This window comes from Conger conger, chromosome 3, assembly GCF_963514075.1.
Source record: "Conger conger chromosome 3, fConCon1.1, whole genome shotgun sequence".
Classification (NCBI taxonomy): domain Eukaryota; kingdom Metazoa; phylum Chordata; class Actinopteri; order Anguilliformes; family Congridae; genus Conger; species Conger conger.
This window is the reverse complement of record NC_083762.1, coordinates 68,448,700-68,464,166: the sequence shown is the minus strand read 5'-3', so window position 1 is coordinate 68,464,166 and position 15,467 is coordinate 68,448,700. Positions and strand designations below refer to the sequence as shown.

The window sequence follows — 15,467 nt, the reverse complement described above, 5'->3', positions numbered from 1 at the left end:
TACTTTAACAGAGTTTTAGTTGAACGGCGTAACGTTGTTGCACATATTTCATCCTTTGCTTTTGACAGAAATTCTGTTTCTGGGGCACCTGCATGTGTGGTTGATGATGGGGAAAAAAATCCTCCACCTTCTGGTCTTGACTGCAGTCTTAATCTTCCGGTTAATGTATTCCTGGGAGTGCTGAACACAGGACAGTTGGATTTCATGTGCCCATCTGGATGTATTTATAGCTGTGGCAGCAGCTTTTGGCTGATGTGGCCAATTGTTTTTTTTTGCCTAACATTAAGTGCCTTCTCATGCCATTCCTGCTTCTGTTTGGTACAGTGGGCTGTAATCTGGGGCGACGACCAGAAAACTGTAAGTCAAAAGGTCATAAATTTAATTCCCGACTGGGACGTTGCCATCGCACCCTTAATCAAAGGTGCCGAACTCGAATAGCTTTCTCTAAATATCCTGCCGGATACATGGATAGCATGCAAGACGGTGTAAGCGTGTAAGTCGCTCTGGTTGAGAGCATCTGCTAAATGCTAATGTAGAATATGCTCTGGGCGGCTGGCCTGTTTTCATTCTCGGCGCAGGATGGAATTCTCTGGCCGAGACGTCTGAGACGTGCAGCGTGTGCAGTGCGGAGTGTGTGTGTTGAGAGGGCTCGGCTCAGTTCACTGGGGATAGAATCTTCAGGTGATTTCCCTGTTGGGTATTTCCATTTTCAGCGTGTTTTAATCTTGGTGGATGTGACGGATACGAATGGGGCTGGGTTTAGCGGCGCAGACGTCTGACGGCGGCGGGCGGCTCAAGGTGAAAGAGGTGGATTCAGAGAGGTGGATTCGGAGAGGTGGAAACCCCTCCGGACCGTGTTCGTTTCGGCTCCCCCCCCCTGCGAGCGGCGGCGGTCTGGACGAGCGAGCTCGGGAATGTCACCCTGACGTTCGCGTAATTGTCCCCGTCGCGCTGTACAACGCGGCCACGGCGGACGGAGAAGAGCACAGACAGAAAACAGGTGTGGTGTGTGTCAAACAGAGTGGCCGTCTTTGCTCCTCGTGTTTGTCCTTAGAGTAACACAGCACCTTTTTTTTTTTTTTTTTTTTTTTACTGAGGTAAAAGAAATAAAATCTTCCCTACGACTAACCCAAGGAAGATTATTAGGCTTGGCGGATTGCTGATTGAAGTTCCGCTCACTGGACGTGAGGGGAAGCACCGTGTGGCTTCCTGTCAGTCGTCCAGGTTATCTCTTCACATGACACATCCTGCCGTATATTTTTCATCAGCGCGAGTGGCTCCGTGGCCAGCGAGGGGTCCAGAAACATCGCTCCCTCGCAGATGGATGTGCGGGACCACAAAGGCCCCAGATGCGCTTGCACAATGTATCCTCTGATCACAGCAGTGTGTAATCTGCACTGCAGCCTCTCACCCCGTGCGGTGCCAGCAGATTATTTACACTCGCCCAGATACTCAACTCCGACTTTCCTTTCATCTTCATGACAGACGGCTGGCTGGTAACGGGAGTGTCCGGTGCTGTCTTACAACACAGAAGGCTCATTGTCCCGGTGTTGCGGATGGTAATGCCCCTTAATTACAGTACAGTTAAAGTTATGAGTCTTTCAGAGTCTGGAGTTGGTCTAAAGAATCGCACGGTGCTGCTACTGCGTTGCGATCTGTCTTTCATTGGAAACTGGGAGCCTTGCAGAACCAGAATGGCGGTGGCATTCCTGTGTAATGAGTCCAATGTCATACAGACATATGGCGCTCTGCTCACTGTTGAGGTGAATGTTTCTGGGCCAGAGCAGGAGCAGGTGGTCAGGCCAGGTTCTGATTAGTCCAGCAGCTGATGATTTGTTTTAGCCATAATGAATTGGCTTTTCCTGCTTTCAGAGCTCAGTGCTAACATTCTGTCCAAGGAACACACATGTTGGGAGCACACCAATGTATCCCAATTCGTAGATATGACAGAATTATTTTTCCAGTTTGCACACATCCATTTTCAGGCACAAATTCTCCTAAAATGGGAGCACCATAGAGCCCTGGTAAAGCACAAAGAGAGGTGCCAGTCTAGGTTTTGACTTTACTTGTTGCATTTGGGGCCTGGTGGAGTTGCACTACCCTTCAGCTCCTTGGCAGTGGGGGTCCTGATCTGAAGCTCGACCAGAGGAACTACCAGACACAGCCAGCGTGACGCTCTACCAGGAGAAATGCCGGCCCCAGCCGGTGTGACACTCTACCAGGGGAGCTGCTGGACACAGCCTGTGTGAAGCTCTACCAGGAGAACTACCGGTGTGACGCACAGTTGATTAGACTGAGTAGGAGACAATCCTCCCCTGGAGCAATGCAGGGTTAAGGGCCTTGCTCAAGGGCCCAACGGCTGTGCGGATCTTATTGTGGCTACACTGGGGTTCAAACCACCAACCTTGCCTGTCCCAGTCATTTACCTTAACCACTACGCTACAGACCGCCCTGTATTAGAGGAACTGCAGATGTGACACTCTACCAGGGGAACTACTGGACGCAGCCGGTGTGAAGCTCTTCCAGAGGAACTGCCTTACACAGCCTGTGTGAAGCTCTACCCTGCCAGGGGAACTGCCAGACACTTCCTGTGTGATGCTCTACCAGGGGAACTGCCGGACACAGCCGGTGTGACGCTCTACCAGGGGAACTGCCGGACACAGCCGGTGTGACGCTCTACCAGGGGAACTGCCGGACACAGCCGGTGTGATGCTCTACCAGGGGAACTGCTGGAAACAGCCGGTGTGATGCTCTACCAGGGGAACTGCTGGAAACAGCCGGTGTGATGCTCTACCAGGGGAACTGCTGGAAACAGCCGGTGTGACGCTCTACCAGAGGAACTGCTGGAAACAGCCGGTGTGATGCTCTACCCTGCCAGGGGAACTGCCGGACACAGCCGGTATGATGCTCTACCCTGCCAGGGGAACTGCCGGACACAGCCGATGTGACAATCTACCAGGGGAACTGCCGGACACAGCCTGTGTGAAGCTCTACCCGGGGAACTGCCGGACACAGTTGGTGTGAAGCTCTACCAGGGGAACTCCCGGACACAGCCGGTGTGATGCTCTACCAGGGGAACTGCCGGACACAGCTGGTGTGAAGCTCTACCCGGGGAACTGCCGGACACAGCTGGTGTGAAGCTCTTCCAGAGGAACTGCCAGACACAGCCTGTGTGAAGCTCTACCAGGGGAACTGCCGGACACAGCCTGTGTGATGCTCTACCAGGAGAACTGCTGGAAACAGCCGGTGTGACGCTCTACCAGGGGAACTGCCAGACACAGCCGGTGTGACGCTCTACCAGGGGAACTGCCGGACACAGCCGGTGTGATGCTCTACCAGGGGAACTGCTGGAAACAGCCGGTGTGACGCTCTACCAGGGGAACTGCCAGACACAGCCAGTGTGATGCTCTACCCGGGGAACTGCCGGACACAGCCGGTGTGAAGCTCTTCCAGAGGAACTGCCAGACACAGCCTGTGTGAAGCTCTACCCTGTCAGGGGAACTGCCAGACACTTCCTGTGTGATGCTCTACCAAGGGAACTGCTGGACACAGCCGGTGTGACGCTCTTCCAGAGGAACTGCCAGACACAGCCTGTGTGAAGCTCTACCCTGTCAGGGGAACTGCCAGACACTTCCTGTGTGAAGCTCTACCAGGGGAACTGCCGGACACAGCTGGTGTGAAGCTCTACCAGGGGAACTGCTGGAAACAGCCGGTGTGACGCTCTACCAGGGGAACTGCCAGACACAGCCGGTGTGACGCTCTACCAGGGGAACTGCTGGAAACAGCCGGTGTGATGCTCTACCAGGGGAACTGCTGGAAACAGCCGGTGTGACGCTCTACCAGGGGAACTGCCAGACACAGCCAGTGTGATGCTCTACCCGGGGAACTGCCGGACACAGCCGGTGTGAAGCTCTTCCAGAGGAACTGCCAGACACAGCCTGTGTGAAGCTCTACCCTGTCAGGGGAACTGCCAGACACTTCCTGTGTGATGCTCTACCAAGGGAACTGCTGGACACAGCCGGTGTGACGCTCTTCCAGAGGAACTGCCAGACACAGCCTGTGTGAAGCTCTACCCTGTCAGGGGAACTGCCAGACACTTCCTGTGTGATGCTCTACCAAGGGAACTGCTGGACACAGCCGGTGTGACGCTCTTCCAGAGGAACTACCGGACACAGCCTGTGTGAAGCTCTACCAGGGGAACTGCCGGACACAGCCGGTGTGATGCTCTACCAGAGGAACTGCCGGACACAGCCTGTGTGTTAATCAGTGGAACTGAGCCTGAGGCTCGCTGCAAGCAGTCTAATGTGAGGTACGATGGACTGGAGATTGTCGCTCTGTTATTTCAAGTCTCAGGACGCGAGTTTCTAATCCATTTGCAGCCATTTTTACCCTGATTGCAGACTGTTATCGGTAGTTGGAATATCGGTTTCGATGCGAAATGCAATTCACTTCGAGCATCCGAGTGTTCATAAACAACCGTTGCAAAAGCAATTACAAATGAAGCTATGACATTCCTGTCGCAAGTTACATATTCCTTTATGGCCTACCTGAAAATAAAGCCTCTAATTGGCAGTTTTCCTCTAATTTTCCTGCGCACCTGTGGCAATGTTTCACAGTTATGGTATTAGAGGTCGTCATCAGTATCCACCACTGTTTCACTGGGGTATGCTTAAACCTTCAAATGTTTAGTCTTGTGTAAATTGAAAACATTCATTTTAGCGAGTGTCGTCACTCCACTTAACACTACTTAAGCTTGTAGTGCAGCGCTGACTTAAAAACACAGATGACCTATGAGCCATTTGAGGTTTTTTTCTTTTTTCTTTTTCTTTTTCTTTTTTTTTTTTCAACTGCTTGTTGTGTTTTTAAATTAAAAATATATCAATTTTCAGCGCACATGCAGGAATGGGTTGTCCAGGGCTCTCCGAGCAGGAGTGACTGATCTTGGATCAGTTCAGCCTTTTAGCCCATAATGGATGGGTCAGGGAATGGGCAGGGGAAGCCTGATCCTAGATATGCCCTCCGTCTATGTAAAAAGCTCTATGACTGTTGGCCTTGGAGAGTTGGGCTCCTCGTTGAGGGCTGTCAGCTGCGCTCATCTGTGAGACTGACCTCATGGGTACCAGCGGCCTGGATGGGCCCCGGGGTACCATGCGCCTGTCGGTACCAGCAGGGCCGAACGCGGTGGGACAATAGGACACTTTCACAGAGTTGCCCCGCTGGCAGGCGGAGAACAAAGGGGTAAACGGATGACCTCACGAGTCATCCTTGGCCTGCTGACCCGACCCGAGCGCTTGCATGACCGCGTTTGTTCGTCTCCGTGTTTGCGGTTATTCATCCTGCTCCACCTGCGTCAGAGGGCTTTGCCTGTCACTGGTTGGGACTAGACACCCAGAAAATGTATTTTTTGTGTGTGTTTCTTTCTTGCTACCTGCCAAAATCCATCCCATTCAGTCCCTGGAGGGAATACGCAGCCCTGAGTAGTTACACAGACTGAGCGCTTGGCAGGAAGGGGGAGGCCAACTTGTGCATTGTCAGGATTCTCTGCGTTGCTCTCAGTGAAAATGTCTTGCATGCTTTGGCCCAAAGGGCTTTGTTGTACGGTGTTTTGGCTTGGTCCACTTTTTCAGGTAACTTCACTGTACTGTAACTGGTTTGTGATCCAGATTTTGTGACTCATCTGCTTAAATCAGCACATCCCAACATTAGCTAAAGCAGTTTCTTCTGTCTTGGACCGACCCAAATGGCTTTATGTAGGCTAGTGCAGGAAGAAAGCAGCGGGTATTGAATGGGTGACATGTTGTTGTTCCTATTATTCTCCTAATTGTATTTGTTTTTGTAATTACGTGTTCTGTCCAGCATTGCTTTTATTGTATATGAACGGGTATGACTGAATAGCTGTGTGAAGCCAGATACAAATATCTCACTGGCCAAGAATGTCCAACTCCTCCGGCCCTCAAGCAAGAAACATGGCAAAGGGGCGGATGGGAGCTAGTTTTACTTTCTTGTCGGAAATGAGGTTGTTGTCCTTGTCCCTGGAACGCACACATTTGCACAGTCCCTCTTACAGGGTATAAAGGATCTCCGTAAATAATACTTTTTTTTATCACGGTCTTGACTCTGTCAGCAGGCGTGCTCTTTCTGCAGAAATAAAGACCCTTATAATTGGATCTGCTGTGAAGTGTTTTCCTGACTGGATAGGCTCCTTATTACAAGACAGGGTAGATTTTTCCTTCTCTGCCCAACCGAATGCTGTTGAGAGCAGGAAAGGGAGAACGCTCACTTTTATAAAAAAAAAAGAAAAGAAAGGCAATGTGGGTGTTTTTATTTATATCTCATAACTTGTTTTTGATGAAGCCGTCTGACTTTCTCGTCATTGACACTCGTGTTTCCAGCCTACTTAAATCGGGAGCTAATTGATATCTTCGTTTTAAAAGCGTGACGTTCGGGTATTTCTCCGAGGAGATCAGAAATAAGTTAATTGCGTGAATGATAATGACACCGAACGGAACATTAATATCGTCAAATAAAAGTGTTTTTATTTAAGAAACACCAAGCTCTTCGCTGTGACGTGAACCCTGATATGAAACACGGAAGCTGTGCTAATCTGCAGCTGTTTTCATTAGTCATTATGAAGATGGATGAACCTTGAGGAGGTGGTGGGGTGTGGGTGGGTGAATAAATGAGTTGGACAAAAAATGGATTTGAAAACATTTTTCCCTTTCTCTTGTATATTTCTGTCGCTGTATCGGAATTGCACATGGGTTTATGGCTATGCCTGTACAGTTTGTTGCATTACATTACATTATAGTAATTTGGCTGACGCTCTTATCCAGAGCAACCTACAATGAAGTGCAATTCATAACCAGGGACAAGTGTGCTGAATACCCTACAGGAAAAGTGCTAGAGTTATCATATAGATACAAACTTGAACCCTTGTAGAATAATCCGATAAACTCACCAGGTAGCAATACCACAGTTTTGGCAACCAGAACACCAGAAATATGAAAATAATTAAACACAAGTGCGATCATTACAGATATCATACATATAACATAGCATGTTAAATATAGACTTCAAATGAATGGGATGATATATAATAGTTGTGCCCTGTTTTGTGTTTTTAGAATTGTCTGTTGCAGTGCCTCACTCTGTGTTTGTGTTACAGACCTGATCCACTGCACCAGCGAGCTGAACGTGAGCATTCCCCAGCTGGCCGACACGCTGTTCGAGAGAACCGCCAACAGCAGCTGGGTGGTGGTGTTCAAGGCCCTCATCACCACTCACCACCTCATGATGTACGGCAACGAGGTGAGAATGACCTGTCCTCCAATCACAGCACCGGAACCCTGCCCTGCCCTGCCCTGCCCTGCCTTGCCCTGCCTGTCCTCCAATCACAGCACCTGAACCCTGCGCTGCCCTGCCTGTCCTCCAATCACAGCACCTGAACCCTGCCCTGCCCTGCCTTGCCCTGCCTGTCCTCCAATCACAGCACCTGAACCCTGACCTGCCCTGTCTATCCTCCAATCACAACACCTGAACCCTGACCTGCCCTGTCTATCCTCCAATCCCAGCACCTGAACACTGACCTGCCCCACCTATTCTCCAATTGCTCAGCACTAACAAACTCTCATGAAATGAGTACCAACATGCCCTCCTAACACACCTTCCAAGCTCGCTGTAAAACACAATGTCCAGCACACACAGTGCTCACATAGCTGTAGTGGTAGTTTATGTACCTGGGGCATTTAAGGGTCAGTGAGTTACTGTTAGCTCAGCCCTCGTCTTCCCTCTGTAGAGCAGATAAAATACATTACTGCGTTTACAATCTCAGTGAGTCCTGCCATGTTTAATTCCAGTTATTTACCTTATTCCCAGAAGCATCCCATTCTTAACTGAGCTTCTTATGTTCGCTGCCTCCTTTCCTGGGGGGTATTTCATGAAGCAGGATTAGGGAATTAGCCAGATAACTGCCCTGAGCAGCACCTGGAACAGCCCTTTTTTTACTTCAGTCCATGTTCTAGGTTTGGGAGGGTTCTGGGTTTTACTCAGTGCAGCTATCCTGTAATCCTGCTTGTCTTCCCTCTTTATTGTTACCTTAATAAGCTCTAACAGTCAGGATAAATCTGGGGACTTGGTAGCTGTATGCAGGGCAACATGCCCGAGACTCGCCTTTCCTTCCCAGATTTGTAATACACGTTGCTGTCTTGGGGCACAAAGGCAGAATTAATGCCTTTTATTTCAGTTTTAAAGATTGATTTGGATTGGAGAAAAAGTAGATGTTGTCAGATGGGGCACAGGATCATCCACTCTGCTGACAGTTTGATAAATCACTGCTTTGATAAATTGCCGTCCTGCTTTTGGCATTTAGCAGGAGAAAAACAGACTTTGTGTGACTGGAATCTGTGAGGGCAGAAAACAAGCCAGCAACTTTTGTCTGCTCAGTAGCAGGGGAGGATAATATATGAGGAAATGATGTGAATTATCATCAAAGATGGAGGTCTTTCCTTGTCCTGAAAACACAGGATATAAACACCCGCGTGCATGATAGGCGCTGACTCCCACGATGCAAGTCGATGGAGGGGAAACCCATTCCTGAAGGACAAGATCTGCTTTTTGGTTTCCACTGGATTTGCCTGCCTAGTTGGCTAATTACCCATTTACTCCAACTTTCTAGTTTACTTGTAGTAGATTAGAAATACACATTGAAGACATATTGGGACTCAAGCCATCTACATCTGTCATTCATGAGTTTATCACTACAAATAACCCAGTGTGGAAGTTTGCATGAAATCCAGAAATGTATTTGACCCACCCCGGGAAGGGGGTCCCCAATTTTAGCACGCTAACGACGCTAAAATGTCCCCACACAGAGGAAAGGGCAAAGAGGGGATCGGTTCCCACAAAGCAGGAGCCTGTTTGATGCCCGGTTCAGCCGGTTCAGTCCCTGCCCACAGAGCAGGTCACGTTACAGGGCGCCCCTGGGACCCTGCCCACCCCTGTGCAGAGCCTCGTCTGTGGAGGAGAACACAATACCAACAGTCTGCAGAAAGTCTGCGTTGTCTTCACCCGCGTTATAATGATATGCGGCATTGTTGCGCGGGCAGTTGTTAAAACACAGACGTGGTTATCAAAGTTATTGAGCCATCATTAAACACAGCGCAGGCAGCGGTATTGTGACAGCTGGTACATGAGACGCTGTGGAGGACGCGCGGTCGCCTGCCTGCCTGCCTGCCCTGTGCTCTACCTTGAGCCCAGCTGGCTCCAGTCTGGAGGCAGCAGGGAGGTGAGTGCGTTCTCAGGGCCTGATAAAATGCTGATTATGAGAACATTATGTAATCCTTTCCCTGGTCTCATTAGTGTGTGTGTGTATACTGTATATATGTATATGTGTGTGTGTATGTGTGTGTATTTGTGCGTTTGCAGTAGGTGTGTGTATTTGCGTGTTTACGGTAGGCGTGTGTGTGTTTTGGTGTGGGTTGTTGCGCGTGTTACTCGTGCGTATGTTTGAGTTTATAAGGGCTCTGACTCACCCCGCTGTTGTCCTAGATACTGATTGAGACATCGTGATGAGAGTGACGTTGCTGCTGCTGCATTCCAGCTCGACCCCTATAAAAACAGAAGGGGGAAAATGAAACTGCTGACAGCGGAATGACAGAGGACGTTTTGCGCAATTTGGAAGATACTACAGGGTAACATGTCAAAGTTGGAGGGATTTAAGTGGCTGGCTCTCAGATGTGAAGGCGCCTGTTGTGCAATTCTCTCAGTTCAGGTTTCTGAACTAGGGGCTGTTAACCTGGGGCTGGCAGCCACTGACCCCTGAGTGACCGGGAACGGGCAGATCTGGCAGCCCAAAGGCCTGGGGACTGCATGGTGATGCACTCATTAAGCACACAGGCTCTGAGCCCTTAGAAATAGGCTCTGTATTAAGAAGGCTGCAGGTCTGAATTGCCTGTAGCATTCTTCTGTTTAGCCCTAGAGCAAGATATGCGTCAGATGTGCACTGCCTTACAAACATGTAATATATAAGCTGTGTCCATAACGAGGTGTTCAAAGGAGAGGGAATGGTTTTACAGGCTAGCTTGCGAGTTTGTCAGTGTCAGCCAGATGCATTCGTGGTGATAGGGTTGAGATGGAGCCGGGATGGCAGGACGGTGAGGCTGGGTGGTGTTGGTGCCAGACAGATGCATTCCCGCTGATAGGATAAGGCCTGAGCCAAGATGGCTCCTCTACACTGGAAGGTTTGGGTGTGTGAGGTAAAGCCCAGGGAGGGACACTGCTCACTGCCGAAGTGGAGCGCCTAGTCAGAGATAACATACTTTTGTGTGTGTGTGTGTGTGTCTGTGTGTGTGTGTGTGTGTGTCTGTGTGTGTGTGTGTGTTTGCTTACCTATGTCACTGTTTGCGTGTCTATCTGTGTGCTTGTGAGGACCTCCTTAAGGGGGAGTGCCAGACTGGAGGCTCTCAGATAAAACACTGGTGCCCTGTTGATAGGGCTTCCCACACCAGTCCAGGAGTCATGCTCTGCCGTCAGACGCAGTTTTGTAGGGACAAAACAAAGAGGATAGAAATCAGCAAAGATACCAGGCCGTTAAAAAACGATGACATCAGAATGCAATTCTGTTACGGATTTCAACTGCCCATCGTCATCGGCTGACGTTGGTTTGTTTTAGAACGTGCTTGAGCCTACGTCGGGTAAGACGGGTTCCAGTACAATAACCACAAAAGCTACGTGCCAGTTGTGATGCAAGCACTTGACAGGAGTGAAATACACCAAAAGGTGTGTTCACGCTAACGACGGCGCAGCCTTGAGCAATTGCCGGAGTTGTTGTGAAAGGTGAATGGTAGCAACAGTAACACCGTTATATAATTCTGCAAAGGACCCAGAGCTTCCCCAGAGCAGTATAACTTTGAATTGTGGTCAAAAGATTTGTACTAGCTTGGTGTTTTTTTTCTTTTTTTTTTAAACATCATGACTTTGGGCTTTGAGTAATGCAAAAATAATATGCCTGCTGGTGAGAGATCATTAAAAACTTTAGAGAGAAAAAAAATGGTGTTCTTCTCGTGCTTCATCTGACAGTACTCCTTCAGGCAATAGCAAAGCACAGCTGCAAGGTGAAAGCACGCAGCCATAAATAATGTTTTTTTTATTAAAGATGAATGAAAACTGCACAGAAAGTTTGACGCGCCTAACTTTTTCAAACCGATGCTGGAACCGTGATGACGTTGTTTGCATTAAATCTGAGACTTCAGAGTTGGAGGATGGATTCAATCAGGCAAACACAGTCATTGCCCATGAAGATCAAAACCCCCAATGATTAACTGAGTAATTCATTATGTGCTACGAATCTCAACTGTTCTGAAACATGCGTACTTGACATTTGGCTTGATAGTCATGTAGAACTTGACCTTTTATAATTGATGTACGGCTTGTGCATTTTTAGAATATTTCTTGTTTCATCAATGAAAATGAAATGTTCTTCAGTGACATTTGTTAAACTCTTATTCTGCATTAACAGGAGTGTGGTACAATGAGGAGTTATTTAGTTAATGATGTAGACTGGGAGAGGGGAAACGTGAAAGCGAGAAACTGCAGTGGCTCATTCTCATATTAATTACAGTGCCTGTGTCCATAGAAACAATCTTGAGAAAATGGATCATGTGAAGATAATGGTATTATCACTGGAGTCTTTTATTCCGGGATTGATGATGTTGTCCTATTTTAAATTGTGTTTATGAACTAGCGAATGTATATTAATGTGTTTAGGAGCTATTTCGGGGACTTTTCTGGTTTGCTTATTTGCTGATCTGCTTTCTCTTCTTCTCTGTTAACTGAAGCAATTCGGGACATGTTTTTTATTTTTTATTTTTATTTTTATTTTTTTTGCTGAGGGGCAAGATGACCCGCTTATCAACATGAGATTCTGTCACCTGGCCTGGCGCTAAACCCCTTTCCCTAACCGATGCTCCCCCAAGCTCCTGTGTCCGTAGCCTCATATGTCAGGCTCACAGTAAGCCGGGGGGGGGGGCTTGAACCGGTTCAAACCAGTATAACTATACCAGGCACCTTGAGCTCGGCCCCCCATTGTCTCTCTGGTTTGGGCCGCAGGATTCTTGGAGGATGGGGCCGGGGTAATAGCCTTGCGGTGGACAGGCGCCTCAGGCTAAAATTGCACTCAGCCCGGGGGGTCTACTGTGAGCCCGCTGGAGACAAACATGTCCGACGCCGCTAATGGCGGATACGCGACCAGCTGGAAGCGAAGGTCGCGGCCCGAACACAAACCGGCTCAATTAAGTGGCCGCGTGAATTATGCATGCTTCCAGTCCCTAATTTTTACTTGCTTAGTTTCTGGCCGAGGCCTTCTCTGACATGGCTTAGTTCCTCTTAGCGGCTGCTCCGGTCCGGAGCTCACCGCCACAGCTTGGGTTGGCCATATATACAGCTGGGGTTTTACGTGCCTCTCGCTCTGTTCAGGGTACACGCTGTACCCAGTACCCACGCCGGGAAACTGCGCGGTTTAATGCTGCTGAGAGGGAGGGATTTAAGAGCAGCTGATATCTGCCCATAAAAACTTCACTGCAATACAGGGAACAGCCTCTCTTTAAAGCAAAAAAAAAAAGAAAAAAAGAATGCCCTGAGGATGGCTTGTGGGTTTGTTTTGGCATCCCTTCTGCTTATAAAAGCTTACTCGTTTTTTGTAACGTTTACAAACTGTTTTTAACAATTAAACATTAACTGAGTGAACCATTGACATTCCTGGTATAACCTCCAGGGAGTCAGGCCCACAGTACTGTGTGAAAAGGAGCGATAATTTCCATTTCTACTCATAAAGATGACTAGGTATGGTATTCTCTATGTGGCCGAATGTGGACCCATCCCGCTGTCTCTAAGGCATTCGGCAGCTTTTGAATCTTTTAAACATTTTGCCCAAGGCTTTGCAGTTGTCAGGTGTTACCCGTAAAACAAACATTGACAACCAGAAGGAAGTTGCTTTGACCTGTGTGTCCTCTGCCACAGGTGAAACCCTAACTACACCTTCCTGCCAGAGTGTAAAACCTGTTTTAGGACTGATGCCTTTGTCTACCCTGGTCTTGCCCTTGAGTGTGTGTACATGTATGTATGTGTGCATGTGTGTGTATTTGAGAGAAAGAGAGAGAGAGGAGATGAATCCCAGTTTGTGAACCATATCATCACCTCGCACTGTGGGTGTGACCCTTTAGCGGGAGGCTACAGAGCGATAGCGTTACAGGCCTTAGCCTAGCGCAGCTACAGAGCGATTACGTTACAGGCCTTAGCCTAGCACAGCTACAGAGCGATAGCTTTACAGGCCTTAGCCTAGCGCAGCTACAGAGCGATAACATGACAGGCCTTAGTCTAGCACAGCTACAGAGCGATAGCATTACAGGCCTTAGTCTAGCACAGCTGCAGAGCGATAGCGTTACAGGCCTTAGCCTTGCACAGCTACAGAGCGATAGCGTTACAGGCCTTAGCCGAGCGCAGCTACAGCACGATAGTTTTACAGGCCTTAGCCTAGCGCAGCTACAGAGCGATAGCGTTACAGGCCTTAGCCTAGCACAGCTACAGAGCGACAGCTTTACAGGCCTTAGCCTAGCGCAGCTACAGAGCGATATCGTTACAGGCCTTAGCCTAGCGCAGCTACAGAGAGATAACATGACAGGCCTTATCATTGCTGTGCGTGAATCCCCTGCATTCCTGGACGGTGGGACAGCTCCCCGTCTGCATTGGAAGCGGGGACATGGCGGCCTAGTCATGTCTGTGCAGAGCAGGCTTGCCTTCGTGGGGATTCCCACTGACTGGAGAAGCCGAGCGGAGAGAAAAGGGCTGGGAGTGCCAGAGGGACACAAGGGTGTTGTTTCTCTGATAAGATGCACTAGACAGTTGTCGTTTGAATCCTGGCAGCATACTTGTAAGAATGCGCACAGTTAATGGCAACCCCACCCCAAGTTTTCATGACCACACATGTGCTCACTTTGCAAATACGCATGGTATTACTGTTTGATCATGCATTGGACCAAATTTATTAGTCAGAACAATAAATGTTTTGTCTCTTCCTGCTCTTTTGCAGCGCTTCATCCAGTACCTGGCCTCCAGAAACACACTCTTTAACCTGAGCAACTTCTTGGATAAAGGTGCTCTGCAAGGTATGCTGGTATAATGGGAGGCTGGAAGTAGTGTCCTCTGAGGAACTGCAGAGCTAAGCTTGAATCCCAGTGCAGCATCTCTCTGTACAAGCCTCTGTATCCTTCAATTCACGATGAAAACATTCCCTTTCTCGTCCAGGCTATGACATGTCCACCTTCATCCGACGCTACAGCCGGTATCTGAACGAGAAGGCGCTGTCCTACAGGCTGGTGGCCGTGGACTTCACCAAGATGAAGAGGGGGTAAGCAGCAGCCCCCGCTGTCTTCGCGTTTAGACGGGTGTTCAACAACCTACTGTGCAGTGTTCCTGATAGTGTAGCAAACGTTGCTATTTGTGCGTATCCAAATCTTTAACTGTATAACACTACGTCTCTGCAGGGTTACACCCGATGTAGTAACACTCCTGTAGCACTTGTATCTTGATCTTCTAGCACTCTCACGTAGCACCACTTGTCTTCATCTTGATGTTGTAGCTCTTTGACTTCTGTGTTGTAATTAAGCCTCACTTCTCGTTATGCCATAAATTTGCTGACATAGCCTTTGCTTACGGTGTGTACTAGACTTGATGTTCATGGCTATGGATAACTTACTTGCTCCTTTTCTGACCTGTTGTTCTGTTGTTGTTGTAATGACCTTCAGTATGCATTTATTTTAAGTCCCTGTTTGATAAAAGCTTCTGCCAAATAAAGTAATGTAATAGTTTTGCCTGAAATGACTGAACCACAGGTTCATGTGCTAAGCTGAATATACCAGCCCAGTGGGCCTGTCTTTACTGTGAGTGAAGTAGCGGGTTAGCGGGGAAAATGGGAAGTCGGTGTTGAAAACGTGACCGTTCCGCTCCTCTTCCTTCCTCTCTCCGACGGACAGCACCGAAGGGGTGATGCGCACCATGAACGCGGAGAAGCTGATCAAGACCCTGCCCATCATCCAGAACCAGCTGGACGCGCTGCTGGACTTCCAGGTGTGACCCCAGCGTGGGCTGCAAAAACCTGGCCTTCACAGGCAAACATCTCAACATCTCAACCTTTCATTCAGCCCTGCGAATCCAGGGAGGGAGAGGCTATTTAAGATCACTTCCCCTATTGCCTCACTTTAATCATTTTTTAAATTTAGCCTTTATTTAAGACGGTTGGTTTCATTGAGATTTGAAAACTCTTATTCAAGGGGGACCTTGCCAAGAAAGCTGCAGTAGATTACAGATATTGCAAAATTACAACATTTAACATAAACGGAGCAAGCAACAATGTTTGAAGCTTCGCATCTTGTTACATAAGAGCAGTCTTAAATATGTGGCGCAACTAAGGGTCG

General features: G+C 48.6%; 1 protein-coding gene across 2 annotated transcripts in view; it reads left to right on the top strand.

Moving 5' to 3' along the window:
* si:ch211-200p22.4 (phosphatidylinositol-binding clathrin assembly protein) overlaps positions 1-15,467 on the top strand; it is a 40,466-nt gene that overhangs the window by 3,833 nt on the left and 21,166 nt on the right. For both annotated transcript variants that reach the window (XM_061233560.1, XM_061233559.1), the window contains exons 2-5: positions 7,166-7,308; positions 14,084-14,159; positions 14,299-14,401; positions 15,027-15,120. In XM_061233560.1, coding sequence (XP_061089544.1) covers positions 7,166-7,308; positions 14,084-14,159; positions 14,299-14,401; positions 15,027-15,120 — 416 coding nt within the window. The remainder of the gene's footprint in view (positions 1-7,165; positions 7,309-14,083; positions 14,160-14,298; positions 14,402-15,026; positions 15,121-15,467) is intronic.